Below are 18,623 nucleotides of genomic sequence, written 5' to 3' on the forward strand. Positions count from 1 at the left end.
ACCCAATTAGTTACCTGTTTTCCCCCTAATATATTCCTAGAGAGAAAAATTCCCATAAATATCAGAGTGAAATTTTAAAGATATGTCATGCAATAAGAAATTCTGAAATTCAGTGGCACCACTTATACATGGGCTTAACACAATGACTTTTATGTAGCGTGTCTGTTTACATGCCACTTCTACACATAGCTAAACAGTCAAATTAAGAATGTATTGAGAACATCATATCGCTATGATTTATCTTCTCTGACTATTTTAACTTCTTTGATGCATTCAGGATCAAGCTATGCACGAAACTTAACTTTAATTTGCGACTGAATTTTAAGTTTCAAAGGATTCTAGGTCAATGAGTGCTCCTCCCATGCTACCTTTAAAAGAAAGTGGACTGAAGTCACCAAAATATCTTTGATTTTTCAGTTCGTGAGAGGATACTGATTGATGCCTAACTTTCATGGAATCAGTCCATACACACCTTCCTGCTAACCAGGGACTTGTGCTAAGTAAATGCTCCCTCCATGTTTCCAGCTACCCCCCGATAAGATCCCCAGCAAAAATTCTGTTGCTGGGTTATTTTTAATTACTGTGTGTACTCCAGAGTGGAGCTTTGCCAGGACACCCTGCTGGCTCTTCCAATTTCTGGACTATTTTTTCTTTTGTTTTTCTCAGCAGAACAATTCCCCATTTACTTCAGTGCTCTAGCGCCTGTTTCAATCACCTAATTTACAGGAGGTTGCATTTTATTTTTCAAAAAAATTGTAACATATAAATTACAAAATATGCTAGTAGGAACCTACCCAGTAGCTGAACATTACAGGGACTGTGGAAAGGACTTGGACTGTGACTCCTGAGAAAGAAAAAAACAGTTATTAATATTTCATTCTTGTGATAAAATGTTCAAAATAAGAAAGCATTTTGGTTTGAAAGGCAGAGGCCTAGAAGGTAACTACTAAAATGGAAAGCAAGGATGTTCTAACTTCGGTATGGACAGAATTTGTTTTTTGCTAGTTGATGGTCATGGTAATAAATCTTGTGGTGTATCAGCTTATTAGGATTGGAATGTTTTAGCTAAGGAGAATTAAAAAAACTTTCAAACAGCAGATCATTTTGTAAAATTAAGTATTTTGATTTTAGCAGTGTTTGATATGCATGCATAAAATTTAATAAATTGGCAATTTAATATTACAAAAATGAATGAAGCTTTGTTAAACAAACAGTATACGGTATCTTATTCACTTTGGGGTCACATTTCTTATATGTAATTAATAAATAAATATGTAAATTAGATCAAAGTTAAACAATGTTATGTTAACAATGGTTGTGAAACAACGTTTTCCTAAATCTTTCCCAAAGCTGTGTTGTGTTAGGTTTTATTCATCCTGTGGCTGTACTACTGAGGTTTTAAGTATAAGAAAGTCTATCTGCTGTTAGAAATAACTTTGATGATAGCAGTAGAGAATTAACTCTACATTGTTTGGTTTCTGTTCAAAGACAAGTCTATACCTTCACTTGTGTTTAAAGGAATGAACTTTACAAATTGACAACAGAACAAACAACAAACAGTAATTAGGACTTCACTAAATAGTTACATGCAAAAATGTATTTTTCTTTAATTTTTAGTCTGATTGGAGCACCATCTCATATTGTAAAAGTTATGCATGAATTTTATCATTCTTTAAAAAATTTAATGTGGCTGTTAGTAATAAAAATACTAATCCAAAAGATGGCAGAAAAACCCTATGAGAATTTAAGACAATGACCTTGAAAAAGCACTCAAATTTTTAGCAACATGCTTTATAACCTTCTCTTTATTTTGAGTAAGAAACGAGGAAAAGCTGACTCAGGCATCTCTCTTGCAAGATCTGATTAATATTATGTGCAGTAACCATGGTTTGGAGGTTAAGGATTACGTCTACAATGACATATTCATCTAAGTACAGCCTAAGTTGTATTGCCCACCAATATGCTACTGGACACTTGATTAGTATGTTTGAGAACCTTCTCCATGTTTTCCACAAAATGCTTTGTGTCTGGTTCCAATCCATTTTTACACTGCCAAGCAAATTTAACATAAGCCTTAAAGGTAGATTTCTATGCTACACAATCCCAAACACTAGATGTGAAGAAGATGAATCAGTATGAAGAAAAAAAAAAAAAGACTCTCTACTTTATATTCCAAATATGATTTCTCTTAGCTTTCTGAATCCTCTTGGTGCAACGTGATTAGCAAATGATGTACCATAATGGCAGGCATGTCATTGCTAACCATACCACTGCAATGACACAGACCAGCGCATGCTTGGTTTGATTGTGGAGGCAGGAAGCACCTCTTCAGAGGGTTTTACAAGGTGAAAATAATAAGGGAGGGCAGTTAGGATTAACTGAAAAATTTTCTCCAACAAAACTGTGATGATTTGTATCACAGAACTGCGATGTTAATTATCTTTACAGCTTGTTTTATTGAATTACCTTTATAGTTTGTCTTATTGAGTAGATCAAGACACAGGTTTGTACATGGATTAGACCTAGGATTAGACCTTATGATTTTGAGAACTAATTCAGTCTCTTTGGTACATTGGCTGCCATTTCTTATCATTGAAAAATTTCTAGGGCACTGCACAAACAAAGCCTTTTAGCAACCAAGCTGTAATTTATTTCTCTGAATTAATAACACCTTACAAAGACTGATACTAGCTTTGTTCAGTGTGGAGTTATGCCATATTTGGATGTTTATTTTTTCAGTATGATCCATCTTGGTCTGTGCTACATAAAGTTGTCATTGAACTAAGTAGCTACAAGCTTTGTAAACTGACAGGAATAAACACAGACCACAATCTTTCTTATTAAAAGAATTAAAAACACTAAGAATTTTTTTTTTTTTACACTTAATTAGCTGATGCCTGTGTCTTCGGAGTGCAGCAATAGAAGGGGACATTTTTAGAGCACAAGTCGCCAGATGGTGCTATAACACACAGTTTTAGAGTTTTTTTTTTTTTCTAAATAAAACACAAGCAAGCAAGCACTGTTTAGTTTGTGAAGAAATACTGTGGTGCTGGTTTTATGACACATTTTCTTTTCTGCCATTACAAAACCAAAAATCACTGATCAGACTAAAAATTTATTTGCTCATTCTCAGTCTCACATCTTGCAAATCTTATTTAGTGGCATGAAGGAACCTGGTGGAAAATAAATTTGAAAATTTGGCATGTAGTTTATTTCTAAATTAGGAAAACTCTTTCCTGAAAGAGTAATGGTAGCAGTTCTCTAAGTTCGGAATCCTCTAGCAAAAATACAGAATGAAATTGCATCACCTAAACAGAAAAAATATTACAAATGAAAAAAATTATATAAAAAAAACCTACAAGAAAAGCAGACTCTTAACAGTTGGGAAAAAAGGGGTGGGTGGGTGGGTGGGGGGCTGTCCTCTTTTTTGTGCATCACTTGTATACCTGGAATGTCTTTTCAAGTCCAAATTCTGCCATCCTTATTTATGTCAACTACTAGTTCCTTACTGCACTAACAATCCCAGTGAAACCAATGAGTCCATCTGGGGAATGAATTGCTACTGAAGATGAGAAAAGTTATTGGAACATGTCCCATTTGAGTCTGAATATAAAACGTAACAGTTTTCAGTGACTTTTAGTAGATTTAAGTTAAGGAAGTGGTTTGCTAAACCTTTTGATTTTGATATGGTTATTAACCACTTTCAGATGCACTAACAGAGACGTTGTTCTTCTGAATGAGACACAATCATTTCAGTTCCTTAACAGAGGTACCTGAGAGGTCCATCTCCTTAATCCGTACTTCTGGATCCCAGCAGTTCTCTTGAATAACTCTAAAAACCTTTCCATCCTTCATCATCCTTGCCTGTCCCTGTAAAATGACATTTTCATATATTATAAATGTGACAAAGTAGCACATGATAATTTATATAGTGACTTGAGTATATTGTGCTTTACAGAAATTCAGAGACAGATTTTTGTTCTTTTATTTTTATTCAGCAGGTATTTTTAAATCAGACTATTTTAAAACAGTAATTAATAAAATACTATTAAAATAGTCACTTATAGTTCAGATGACACGAATTAATTCTTTAAAATGAAAAAAAAATCCCTTTATATTGCAGTGCATATCACTCCATATGTTTGGAAAAGATACAAGCTGTCTTAACCAAAGTTTATCTCCAAATCAAATGCTGACCTCCAGATAACACTCTAATTAAATCTGTGCTAAATTTTCCCCTTGGGTATGCGTGTGTTCTTTTAAAATCAACACCATAAAATGGTCCCAGTAACTACAGAAATAATTGTGCAACTCTCTTAAATTCCAGCCAGTTGTTTCAGATCACCAGTCATACTGAGACCAAAGCAGACCAATTATGTTGTCTTCAGATTACATTTTCTCCTTAGGAACACAATTACTGAAAAACTGTATTTGGAAAAAGCAAGCAAACAAACAAAAACCCAACCAAAGCACAAAGCTGAACACAGTATAAACCATGACCTGAATTACTGTAATACCTTCCCCATTCCTCCACCACCAACTCCCAAACTTACAAAGTTCAAAATATTATCAAGACCAGGAAATTTAATACTGTTCCTTTTACTGTGAACATGGAAACTTCCTTTTTCAAACTTATTTTTTGGTTGATATGTCAGCTGCCCAAAGATGACGAGTAGGACAATGATGTCACGTTAAGCAAAGGAAAACGTTTGTCAGAGTTGTACATAACCGTGCTTCTATGATCTTGTAAAGACAGACCAGACAGTCTTTCTGGTGGCTTAGCAGTAACTGATCAGCTATAATTCACCAACAGTTGCAAGGCCTGAGAGTTATTTGGTTGCTTGTAGCTATTTTGGGTGTAAGTGGAAATAGCTGAAGTCAGAAGATCCCCATCTTGGATCTGAGGATACGGAATAGGTGAGCATGGTCATGCAGGAAATGTACTGGACAGAAGGGACACTGAATTTGCAGTTGAAAATTGAAAACCAGATAAACTGTGAGAAAGCACGGCAGTTATTCTTTCACCTTCACAGTAAACACAAGCTAAGTGTAGGGCAGTCTTCTGACGCTTCTGGAAAGGGAATTCTCTCTCTCTAAAGGCCACTTTATTTTTCCCCACAAAATCATTTTATTTAGGATCCTCAAGACACCTGTCTATGTTGCTAAATAAAAATCTGATAAATCAGAATATTCCCTGCTATTACGTTAAAACAGAAATAACCTACCAAATTTCACTATTCAGAGAAGAGCTGGGTTTCTATCACCTCCTTCAGGGAAGTCAGACTTCTTAACCTTGAATTTGTTATTAACTTCAAGCATCATTCACAAATACACTGCCCTAATGAATATTTTACAGCTCTCTCAACAAATCTAACTGCGCTGCCTTGGCAAACTGTCAAGGTACTTGATAGCTGTAACACAGTTTGTGAAAATTACTTGAAATATTACAGTCAGTAATAACAACCACATAGTCCTGATCCTCTGGTAAAATACTTCAGGTTCTTGTAAAATTGATTTTCCAACCTGACGAAAAGTTTTACTCTAGCCATATACTCCGGTACATTAAAAAAAGATCAGCCCATTGCAGCAGATTGCCTAATAAATGGAAAAATATTCAGGGTGTGAGCAGAGAAAACAGAGTAGAACTGAGCATTGTACCACATACAAATAGATTGTGTGGCCTTTATTGGTTTACTGCTGGGAGCATTTCTGTGAACACAGGCAAATTTTAATTCTTCACTCAGACACAGCTAAGGCACAGCAGCTGAACTGCTCATATATATCTCTCTCTATATATTTCCTTCTGCTACCACTGAAAGCAGTGAAAATTGTAATTTCACCTGCAACCTTGACAGTGCTTATACATAAATGCTGAGATGAACAGTGGTTTTCTGCATGCTGCAGCAGGGTTTGCAAAATAAGAAAGGTTTCTAATAAGCCATGTGTTGTTCTCATTGAAGACTTCATTGAACAGCTTCCTATTTTCATGTGCATTAACTGATTCTTTGTGAACGAAAACATGCTCCAGGTCAAGGCTAAACTCACAGCATTGTGTGTGAGGAACAACAGACTTGATTATGCAGGAAAGCAAAACATCATCATCTGAATTCATGCTCATGTCTGTCAGAATTGAAAGATCTACCCCAGCAACGCTATAACTGGAAATTCAGTCATACTGCTATTGTCTCTAGACACTGTCACTAATCTGCACCTGATATTTTTTAAACAAGAAATTACTCAGACACCTCAACTGGTGAGAATTTTTTGCAGCAATGAGAATGAAACATGGATGACAGAAATTTTTCAGGTTCCAAAGCAATGGATGCTTTTATGAAGATTTCAGAAAATACATTAGATCTTCATTTGGCAGGTTAACACAATTTTCTAAAGGAACAATTGAAGAATTCTATCACCTATTCTACTCTATTCTTAATATTATCTAATATTTAAGACTTTAATTAATTTATGTGGAAATTAAGAGAGAGATATTTAAGAATGAAGTCTAGGAGGCTGATTTGGTTCAGCAATCTGCATTTAAATTTCTGCATTGCTAAACTACTCAGTTACACCCTAAATTGCACTTCTTTAAAAGTGCATGTAATTATTTTCTTCCAATTTGACCTTGATGCTTCTTCATAGAATGGTATCTGAAATTTTACCTTTTTTTAAAAATCTCAAGAGTTAACTTCCCCAGCCAAGCAGATCTGAACAGGATTTTCTTTTGCCATGATTTTTTTTCTTGCAACATTTTCAGACAGAAGTAGGCTAGACAGAATTCTCTGCAGAGCGTATCAGGCTATTAACTTGCCACAAAGTTCCTTTGCAAACTATTTTTAGCAGGGAGTGTTAGCATCAGGCCTATAAAAACAGTTAAGCTGCTAAAAATGTCTCCAAGTCTCCCCTTCCTGCACCTACCAGAATCTCAGCAGCTGTGCCATCCACACTTTGGTTCAGCAGGTGGCTTGTTCTCTCCTCCCATGCCTGCTTAGACTCATATCTGAAATTTCAGCATAATATCTGTTTCCTCCTCATTCTTAGTCCCAGCCTTCCTATTCTGTGGCCCTCTTTCAGAAATAATTGTTAGGAACTTGACAGCATATCCTTGCATACTATAGCATGACAGCAGCATGTATCATTAGGTTGCAATAAATAGGCACTATCATATCCATCTTACCAGCTTTTTAAAAAAAAGTTACTGTGTGTACATGTATAGAATCACAAAGAAGTATGATTTTGCAAAGTGACTAGTGGAATGTCTAGTTCCACTGAAATTAACACAGTACACAACTGGATTTAGCCAGTTATTTGCACTCTTCACATGATTTATGTGGGTCATATGTTGACACTCTGTTGAGCTCCTCATGCTACTAACTTTGTATTTTCTGTCTTACAGCTTACTATACCCAAACTGTTCTTTCTGCTCTTACCTACCCATCTTCTGTTACCTTCATATCTTTTCCTTAATTATCCTGCTAATACCTTGCATTGTCTTTATCCCTTCAGCATCTGTGCAACTCACAACATTCCTGTGGTAGGCAGTTACAGATGGCATTTCTCAAGTTAGGACAGGTACGTATGAAGTGGGGTTGGAAGTGAACTGGGGTCTCCTGAGACCTCTTTCTTATACCATCTTTCCAATCTTCCTGCTTCCAGAGGTCAATGACATTTGCAGTGACGGGCTCTCTGAAAGATTCCTAGAAGCAGGGAGCTGACAGGTCACAGGAGGAAGCTGGCTTCCCATGACAGCGTTTGAGATACACAGGGATATCTGACTGCCAAAGCAATCATACAGTAATAGAGGGAACATCTTTAAAACGAGCTGGTACAGTTAACCTATATATAGTAATGTATAAAGAGTGTTACTTTGCCTTATCCGCCTTGCCTGTCTTAGGTCATTATGCCTTCGTGTAAAAAAAAAAAAAATATCACTTACTCTACTATTTTTTAATGCTCTTACCGAAAGATATACTGCAACATTTTGATCTTGCTTTCAGAAGTTTTGCATTGCTGTGTCACTGTGGATGTCACTGAAATTCCTTCTAATTTGCTCTACTGTGAGTGAGATCAGAATCAAGCCTTTAAAAACACAGTTCTGATCTCCATCAAAGTAAATACACGTATTTTGCTAAATTCACTACAAGAAGAATGGATTCTGAATGCAGATAGACCATTAGCACAGACTCATAGCATGTGGAGACATGTTCCTGTTCTATTTATGTAGCTTAGAAGTGCCTTGGTGAAGTTAATGGAGTGGGTGAAGGATGAAGTATAATCAGACTGTCTGCCTTCTACTTGCCAAGAAACCTCAGGCTCCTACTTTTGTGTGTAACGATCCCCAAATCTATGTATTTTTCCTACTTTTCTTGGATACTAAAACCGCTGTTTGTTCTCCTTCTCATAACATTACAGAAGTTACTCCTTCCCTTTGAAGATATTTTCATGACTTAGTTAACTTTTATTAAAATACCAGTTCCTTTTGGTTTTGCTTCTCATACAGAAGAATTCTTTTAGTTAAAAGCAGTCAATATGTTATCTGCTTTAGGCTGACTTGTCTTATTGAAAACAATTCCTAAGAGCTATCCATTCCAAGTGTTTAGATGATATTATGACGAAAAAAAAAAGGATTATGGAAAATGGCTCATACAAGAGTATGTGAAATGACTATAGTGAGTTTCACATCTTTAGCAAAAAGTTCTGCTGAGGTATATTTGGACTTTGAGTGATATTACTTCAGAAAAGATAAACCTCTGGCTGAGTCTTTGATACATATTTTTCTAATCTTATTGCCACTTTGCTTCTTAATGGATTTCACAGGATTTTTTATTCCTAACAACAACACAAAACCAACCGAACAACCCACACCTTGCAGTGATGATCCAGCTGTACCCATCCACCATATCCATATCTCTGCAAAAGAAAGAAGAAAAAGCCAGTAACTAGTTAGCACTCTGCAATAATAATCAAAATTTAGTTCTTACAACCCAGCAGTACCTTATTGAGGAGAAATACTGAAGCATATACTCAGCATTGAGCCTACAAGTAGCCCCAAACTTCAACAAAAGTGCCAAAGTTTAACCAGACTGTACTAATGGTGTTTGTAAATCTGAACTTTTAGCTCCAAGTTCAACAACATTTTAAAATAAGCCTGAAAACTGATTTCAAAGTGCTTAAAGTTGCATAATATATATTGAGGTTCTAATGGGAATAGTATTTTAACACAGCAAAAATTGAATCAAGCACGTGGCAATATGAAAATTGAGCTGACAATCTTCCAATTCTAACAAATTGTAATCAGTTAATCATTAGCACAAAGATGTATCGATTCCACTTTTCAGCTTTCATGATTCATCAGCAGTACTGAAGGTCAGTCTCTCTCTATTAATATTTAAACAGCCAAGAGAAGCTTAAAGGAGAAGCTTAGATGCTCATTGATTCTTTTAGAGAGATTCAAAACTGTTTATACACACACACAAAAAACCAAAAACACACCAAAACATAACATAAAAAAAGCTGATTGCATTTTCATAACTTATCAGATTAGAAATCTCAAAATAACATAGTAGACTGAAAACAATGCTCAAAATTCCTTTTTTTCTATTACGAAATGTTTAAAAGGAAACGGAGTAAAAACAGGGATTTCTTTCACTGAAGTGTAAACAATTTGAATACAATCCTGAATTTCCTGTGACAACACATCATTACGAAATGCCTCTGTCAGCTTTCCCTTGGTAGGCGTGTAGAGCCAAGCCTCCTGACTTCAGTCAATCAGAGATGGTAATTTCCACGGCTAAGAATATTTTAGTCAATTATTTACTTTTAGCTATGTAGCTAGGTAAATTTTATTTAAATTCAAAATTTTATTTTATATATATATTTATACACATAAGACATTTACAATTAAGGAAAAACGTATGACATCTAATGAGAACTTTAGTTTTTTCTAGCTCCATGCTAATTGCAGTTAGAAGCTGTGCAAAAAATGAATACCTTAAAGGTGCTCAGGGAGAGAAACTCACTGGTCTGTTTTTGAACTTCTAATCTTCTTTTTACCCATTAGTTATTAACTGGATGCATTGATAGTCCTTACTGAAGGATTTCATTAATTTATATGCATTTTTGTACTTATTATGGGTTCCTAAGCTCTTAATAATTATCTTGATAATAGAATGTTCTAGTCATAGATTCAAGAATCACCATTTATAAGACGGAAAAAAAGAAAGAAGTTTAACACTACGTGTGCATGCTAGGATTGCCTAATTGGTCTTCCATGCATGAGATGTAGAAGGCCATGTTAATGGCTTGAATTTTCAGAGGGCTCTAGGGAATTCTGAGGGTTGTTTTCTATTCTGGGTCTATTAACAAACCTTTGACATGCTCAAACTTTAGAAAAGAGGAAACAAAAACTAGCAGGTGGAAATTAACTTTTAAAAAATTGTATTAGCCTCTTTAATCAGTATTTAAATAAATGCAACACTGGCCTACAGCTGACCTCAGGGACTAACAGCAATGAATTCATCTTTGACATACATCCATGAACATCAAGGGACTCTTGAGGTGATTTTACCCAATGAACTTACTGTCCTTTTAAATTATAGATAGACAAAAATATGTAAATAATTCAAAATCAGAATAAAGAATTTTTATAGGTATTTTTATAGGGATTTTTCACAGACAAGGACTACAAAATCTGAAACAAACAAGAGTAGTCTTTTTTTTGTAGACTGGATATTTGAACTCCTATCCACTTAATACAAAAATATCATCTCACCTACATTTTCCTGTGTGTATGTGTTTGTCATCAAAGAGCTCATATAATTACAAATAGGAAGCTTAAATAGATGTTTAAAAAGCCTTTCCTAGGTAAAAGAGGAAATAAGTATTCCTTTCCAGGAGTTTTTTTTGCATAATAATGTTACTCTTCACTACTAATTAAGAAATAATGCCATATATGTTCTTAACAACAGTTTTTCTCACAACTTTTTTTAACATGCTGCTTATAATTTGCAGCTGCTCTCTGGCTAACATCTAACTGATACTGGACTGTCATGTTTAAAGTCCCAGAAACATGGAGCTAATGCATACAAAATGCTTACCTGAGAGTTTGCCATCATCAACCTCAAAAGAGTAAAGTGAAAGAGATGTACAGTGTCAAACAGAGTGTCAGTTAGTGCGCCCGAGGTCTAATAGCATGGCTGAAACAATGGCATTCTTTTGTTGTCAAAGGCAGGCACAATGAAATCAAGTGGTTCCATACCACTGGCAGACACAGGCAATGCTCATTCAAACTGCTACCAACACACAGTTACAATAGGAGAAGAAGCTACAATGCATTTATTTCTAGTCTGATTTTTCTACCATGAGTTATAAAAAATAGCTATCCTGGAATTCTGGAAAAAATTTGTAAATTGCAAGCAATTTTGTTTGTGTGAATAACAAATATATAAATACAGTTTTACCATGTGATCTTTTCCAGTACTCTTTGTAGCACTGAAGATGTGATCCCTTATGAATCCAAGATCCTTAGATCAGCCACCTCTGTATTCAGTTGTGATTATAATTATTCAGGCAACAACTCTAAAACCTAATTCAGAACCAGATGACTAAATTGCTTTTGATAATCTGAAGTAAGAAAAGGAGTAGAATTATTACATAAAAACCTAAATGACATTTTCCATTTTCAAATGCTTTTCACAGAGTCATAAATTGCTACTGACAAGAATAAATTTGTGTTGTTAAATACTACTAATAATACCATTCAGAAATGCAAAGTTAAGACAAGTTGACTTATAGCTTCAGTGTTGTGACAACTCAAATTTTGTATTTGTAATACAATATGCAACTCCTTCCCAGTAACTGAAACAAATAACAGATATTAGTAAAACAATCATAATCATCTGTTAACCATACTTAGAGTTACCCCATACCTACTGAAATGAATGACTCTCATGCCTGTGGGCATAAGATGTGAATGAATGACTTTTGTCTTAGGTAACATTAATCTCGTCAAGCATTTGCTTATTTCTCCTATTTAAAACAAAAGCGAATAACATTTGGGAGCTTGACAGCTCTACTTTCATCAAGAAAATGGAATTTATGCCTCATCATTTGACAATTGTAGGTCTCAAAAAAAAAACAACAAAAAAAATGACAAGAGTCTAAATAGAGAGTGGGAAACAGCCCAGTTTTCTTACTAGGACACTTGTTTTGCATAGTAATGTAATACAGATATCTTACATCTGCAAAAAAATCAAATCAGACAAAAACCTACTGAAAACAGGAATTTCTAAGAGAACCTTTCATTCACTGATTTTTCAAGAATTACATTGGCACCAATGGTTGCTGATAACATAAGGCACTGAATATCTAAACTCTTATTACCTTTTCTAGGTCAGGCCATTCCTTAGGTAGAATGTGGCTATGAATATCAATTTTCATTTTTGAAGTATCAAAGGAGAAATACTCTTTCTCAGAAAATATTTTCTGTGTAATTGCTACTATCCTTCCTGTCCCTGGTTCAGCAGTTATTGACTTCGGCTGCGCTTCAGATCCACCTGCTGCGGGTCATGAGAACTAAATACAGTAACCAACCAGGGAGCCTAGATCCCAGAGGAGTGGCTCTGTGAAAGAACAAAGGCTTCTAGCAGAAAGTCCCTGTTAATGCATAAACTACAGCTGGCTGAGGGCAAAGGGAAGCAAGCATGTTTATATTGGCAGTATAAAGGGGTTTATGTTACCTAGAATCTAAAATGCAAGCTCATTTACAAGCTCAGCATTAGAAACTGAAAACCACTGAATGAAATTGAATCAGAATAAATGTATTAAACAGGTTGATTTGAATTTCCTCATTTCTCCCTCTTAGATTCTGAAATGATTTGTAGCGAGTGCATAATATACTCTCGGTAAACAGTCATACCTCCTCATCTACTCTCTTTTCATTCCTATGCATTTCCTTAAAAGATACTTTAAAAATTTCACAGAAATACTGAATCGTAGCCAAATCTATGCTCTGCACTTCATTTCCTCCCTCTGATTATTGGTTTTCTGAGGATATTTACACATGCTACTGCATATTGGTGCTCAGAGCCTCTCGAATTGGCTCAAGATCAGGGAGGAGAATGGCTGAGATTACCTTACTAATTAAAGCCAGTGGAGTGCACTAGCTAATATGGCAAATGACTTCTGTATCCTACGTGAAGCTTAACTGGAGCTACCTCAGATTTTCTGTGTAACTACATCTCATGGTTCACCCTTTACTCAATTTAGTATTACCATTCTTTCCTCCAAATACCCTTGTCTTTTGTGTTATATTGTTCTTTCTACCATTTATTTCTAATTAATAATTTAATAAAAATAATTTATATAAATTATTTCAACACAAGCTACTCACATGGTGTCTTCTTGCCAAAGCTGGTTAACCATTTCTTAATTAAATTATTTCTAATGAAAACATGGAGATTTTTTAAAACTAAATTTTGCCGTGAATCTTTCAACCTGGAATCAAGGAACTTGAAAAACAAGTGGTCCATTTTGTTTCAACCTCTGATTTTGCTATTTTGTTTGGGCTTTTTTTTTTTTTTTTTAAATGACTTTGTTGGATTTCCCTGCTTGTTCACTCATTCAGCAAGTCTGCTTTTGATGTGGTCAGTTAACTTCAAGAACAGGCAGATAACTGCTTGAAATGTGGTTGGTTGTTTGCTTGTTAGTGTGCTTCTCTGCAACCTGAGATCAATGAAGACTGAATGTTAAGTAGGAAGCAGCAGCTTTGGGAGAGTATTCCCTACATTAAGCAGGACAGCAAATAGTTCACTTTAGCACATCAGAAAAATGGGATTGAAAATAGCAATTATTTCCATGTCAAAATCCAAACCAGTCTGCTCTTGACCAGGCTGACAGGTCAAGCAACAAATTTGCTCTCTTGCTCCCAAATGTGACAGGTATGTTAAACGATCCAGTTCTAGAGTGTTAGCCAGCTGGCAAGAAACATCCTTGTACATACAAGAGCAGAGATAAGGAAGAAGTATTGGTTCATTGTCTTCAATGAAGAGATCTCTGGAAGACAATTCCCCATTTAAGCATAGAAAGCAGAAGTACTAGTGAAGGAGAGGACCATGAGAGGTTTGTGTGTCTAGATAGTCCAAGATACACAATAGTAGTCCAATAGTTTCTCCTCTTAAATCACCATGGCTGCAGAGATCAGCATTTCTTCAAAACTGTGCTTTAATTTTCTCAGCTCTAAAAAAAGATGGAGTTGTTAGTTGCTGCTCCCAAGACACAGCTTAGCTTGCAAACAGTGTGTACTCCCACACTGCATTTCATTTAACAGCAAGCATCACTTGGAAACCATACCAAAGGGAAAATTTGTATCCATTTCAACTTGATCTTAGTGACAGTAACACGTCTGTCTGTATCCATCATGGCCCATTGGATCAGCAGTAGAAAGACTGGCAGTGGCTACAAGCAAGAGCATCTCCAGTTATCCTTCTACCCTGCTTCGAGTGCATAGGTTTGAAAAACAGGACACCTTGACTAATGTTTTGGACAATCTGCCTTTTACCAGCTGAGTGACTAACGTGCCTCAGTCTCTATGCTGAGTTTGTGCTCCAATGCAACGTGACGGCTTTTAGCATGGCCCTTGCTATCTGTCTCCATCTGGTTGTGAATCTCTGGAGTGTGACACAGAGGTGCAGGAACTGTCAATGGCAGCCAGGAAGACGTGCAACTTTATCAGGCTGCCCCAGAGAGAGGGAGAGGAGCTGAAACTCACTGTGCTCTCTGTCAGGCTCTGACAGGTTCTGACCAGATGGAAGCTTTCACACGCAGAATGACTGCGGCAACAGAAAGATACATCCTACCATTTGTGGACATATAAAAGACCTGTTAGGTATCAGCCTCTGACCTGTACCCACTCTCGGGCTACCCACAGAGAATTTACATCCTAGAGCATTTGGATGAGATGGCAAAGTGCTGCGGTTTAACACTGATAGGCAGCGAAGTCCCACACAGCTGCTCCATCACTCCCCCTCCTCAGCAGGGTGGGGAACGGGGAGAAAATGAAAAGGAAGGAAAAGCAAAAAAAACACAAAACAAAACAAAACACAAACCAAACCTTGCAGTTTAATGAAAGGAAAAAAAAAAAGGCTGTGTGGAAGCTAAAAGAGAAAAAAACCTCTACTTCCCACCAGGAAGTGATGCTCGGGCACATCTTGGGAAGAAGGGCCTCAATAAGTGTAGCAGTTACTCGCGAAGACCAATGCCTTTTTAACAAAAAAGTTATGAAAACTTTTGCCCAGCCTACTGGCCTTCGGAGAGGCAGCCTTGATGCTGTGCCCGCACTGTTCAGCAGTGGAAAAAACACAGTGGAAAGTTAGCTCCAGCCCAGCCAGGCCCAGGACACAAAGTGGGAAAAAAAAAAAAAAGTACATAAATCAGTCAGTGAATGTACTCACAACACCTGCTGGAGAAGTGAACTAAAGTGGACACAGACATCTTCCTAGCCAAAAGGAGCCTCCTACATATATTAAGAGGGAACATACATAAAGATGACATGCCCCACCTGCCTCAGGACATTTATGTATGGCACTGGTGTCTTTTAGATCACTTGCAGAACTTAAATCGTCTTCTGGGACTCCAGGGAACCCCGAATTTAGTGGAAGTGGTAAGGCTTCCCTTCTGTGGGGAACAACAGCAATGGTTGGGGTTTCTGTTCTCACGAGGAATAATGATATGCAGTTCCTATGCAGCAGTTTCTGTACTTAGATCTCAAAATACTATACAACAGATGTTATTTTTGTTAGGAAAACATCAGTGTACATAGCACAGATACACCAGGAGGACACGTCCAGCTACAGTTACACCCATAAAACCCTTTATGAAGCTGTATCCCAGAGAGTGGGTGGCATTACGATTCCCTGTTCTTAAACACCATCTACCAAACACTCCGACCGGACTGGCTGAACACACGAGGGCTTGCCTAGCTCGCTGGGCTGCGATGTCTGCAGTTCCTTTAGACGTGTCTGCAGAACGCAAGAGCAGAGGTACACACACCTCCAGTCTGGATGCCACAGCATCAGCTCAAGATGACAGCAGTACCGGCGTGCCGATCATAAAATACTTTATTTCCCAAACTCTGAGGGCAAGTAAACTAGGCTTTTCATTTTACTCAAAACCCTCTGCGGAAATGAACAACTGAAAGAACTTCTGTTGAGACAAACATCAGAGCTGATGCCGGTCTGTGTCTGAGTCAGTTCAGTCTTGCAGAGAAATTGAGCTTTTTAGCTCAGATGTCACTGTGCTGATGCCCCTCTGACGCTTCCACGATCTAAGCTATCAAACTTGCCTGGTGAAGCTTCATGGTCGCACAAGCTCAGGATGAGCTCACCAGGTGGTCTGACTATTAGACCTGCCACAGCCAGCACAGGATGTCACTAAAATTTATAGTGTAGATGTGGCCAGGGTTGCTGATGCCTTTGGCAGCACATGAATCACACAGTGGTGAAAGCAAACAATCTGTCCCGTGCCAAATTCCTGGCCACTACTGTATGCTCTGCCATGCAAGTTAAGCCTTAATAAATTCTCATTTATTTTCAGGTTTCTAAAAACTGATAATTTTTTGAAACTCAAATGGCATTCTGAATCAAAATAAAAACATATTACTGTCCTTCAAATAATACAATTTTCTTAATACACCACAACTGCAGTTCTGCGATTTATGCTTACCATGCATTTATCTTGCATAGAAATGTTCTACCAAATATAATTAGATATTTTCCAGAATTTCGGTACAAGTAAAATAGATTTTTTTTTCTTTTTTCTTTTTCTTTTTTTCATTTTTAGACACAAACAAATAAAAGAGATTCTTCTTAAGAACATATCAGGCCAAGTGTCACTCTTGTGCAGTGAGAGCAACCAGACAGATACCAGTAGTGTGGGCCAGAAAGAACAGATGGATTGAAGCTTACAGCTACTGATATTAAATACATAATTTTCAAGTTAATAACCCACGGTAACATCTGAGATTGATGCAATCATTTAGAAGGTCGGTGTCTAAAATAAATTAATAAATATTTGGTGCCAAATGATGTCTTACAACTTCTTTTCCTGCATGCTAGACACTCACATCCCCACCTTTCTCTCCTTTCACAGGTCTCTCTGTGCCATTGTTTGGGGCTAAGAATGGTCTTCTCGAAGCTTTAGTTGCTTCAGAAAGACAGACGAGTAACCAACTATTCAAAATAGTATCTGAATTTGTACTACCGCTTCAAAAAATTCCTACACCTGCCTCTAGAACACTGCAGAAGCGTGCTTATGTCTCCTCTGCTACTAAGCCTGGGCTGAAGAAACAGGCTTCTTCCTGGGTCCTCAAGGTCTGCTTGAACATGAAGTTGTACATTCCACTATTTCTGAGTGGCTGGGAATCCCACTCACCGAGGAGATCTTCTGCAAAGGACTAAGATGAAAGCCTGGCTTCCAGAAAGTGTTGTGCAAATCGTTAATCCCAGATTCAGTGATTTTAAACGATGCATTTACTAAGTCTCTGAGAGACAGGAATATTGATATCTGTAGACCTACAGCAATGAGTGCCAGAGCAAAGATCTTTTTAACTACGCAGACATTTACAATGTAAATGTTCGGGGTTTCATACTGCAGGTGCACTTATTCATTCTTCTGGAAGACGTTCAGCAGAGGAATGCCTCCATAGAGGATTTCTGGAGCCTACTTTCACTCGCTGAGTTCAAATACAAGTATTTTTTTTCTTTTTAAGTTTCAGGATTTATTTTTCCCCACACAATAATTCCAAAATAGGATTTATGCTTCAAAATGATTTCTTTTGAAATCCATAAAATATTACAATTATTTAACAGAATGAGAATACAGTTCAGATTATCAGATTAAGATTAAGAAAGATTCAGATTAAGAAAGCTCCAAATCAGATTCAGATTAAGAAAGCTCCAAAGATTAAGAAAGCTCCAAATATTGAAGCTTTCACTCAGTTTTACTCATTTCAGTTCTTCTACAGAAGTCACATCAGCAATCAAAGTAAAAATTTGGGCCGATGATTACCACTTTCATGTCTATATACCACAGAAAATGCTGTTCAGTTGGAAAAAACAACCAGTTGTTAACGGATGACTATAAGAATATAGTCATGACACTCAAACTCTCCCACTGGTGTTGACCCTGAGTGAATCCTAGCACTGTGGAGGGTTATCTGATGGTTAGAATTACTTCTATCAAGTATAATACGAATACTGATGGAAGTATTGCTCTGTTGTCTGGTGACGAGCAATTTTACAGTTGAATCAGAAGGTGATGCTACAGGTCAGACTACGTTTCTATAACACAGAAGGGGCCATAACGCTGCTCCACAGGCTGTGATTGAGTAAAGCTTCACAGAATATCCTATTAGCAGTTCTTAATGTTATTGCAATGCAATGAACTCAGAATACTAGTAGTTGTTCAACACAATAAAACTATTACCAGTCTTTTCAGAAGAGATCTAGTAAGAGATGATTTCAGATCAAAAAGTAGTTTTGGGCCACTGCAAAGATAGACCGATTTAAATGAGAACTAAGAAGTAAACTTTTCCCAGAGTTCAGCAGTTAAATGCGAAAGCAGTTTAGAGT

The 18,623-nt window shown here is 36.8% G+C and overlaps 1 protein-coding gene across 9 annotated transcripts in view; it reads right to left on the reverse strand.

Annotated features, from left to right (window-relative positions):
• Nucleotides 1-18,623, reverse strand: part of ACMSD (aminocarboxymuconate semialdehyde decarboxylase) — a 48,560-nt gene that overhangs the window by 15,939 nt on the left and 13,998 nt on the right. For 6 of the 9 annotated variants that reach the window (XM_083841318.1, XM_083841317.1, XM_083841316.1 and 3 more), the window contains 3 exons: nucleotides 8,863-8,907; nucleotides 3,774-3,870; nucleotides 795-844 (listed from right to left, as the gene is read on the reverse strand). In XM_083841318.1, the coding sequence (XP_083697444.1) occupies nucleotides 795-844; nucleotides 3,774-3,870; nucleotides 8,863-8,907 (192 nt within the window). Of the gene's footprint in view, nucleotides 1-794; nucleotides 845-3,773; nucleotides 3,871-8,862; nucleotides 8,908-11,456; nucleotides 11,620-12,378; nucleotides 14,233-18,623 lie in introns of those variants that run through there. The other 3 variants (XM_083841312.1, XM_083841311.1, XM_083841319.1) reach the window with 2 other exon arrangements.

The sequence above is a fragment of the Anser anser genome (assembly GCF_964211835.1).
Source record: "Anser anser genome assembly, chromosome: 6".
Taxonomy (NCBI): domain Eukaryota; kingdom Metazoa; phylum Chordata; class Aves; order Anseriformes; family Anatidae; genus Anser; species Anser anser.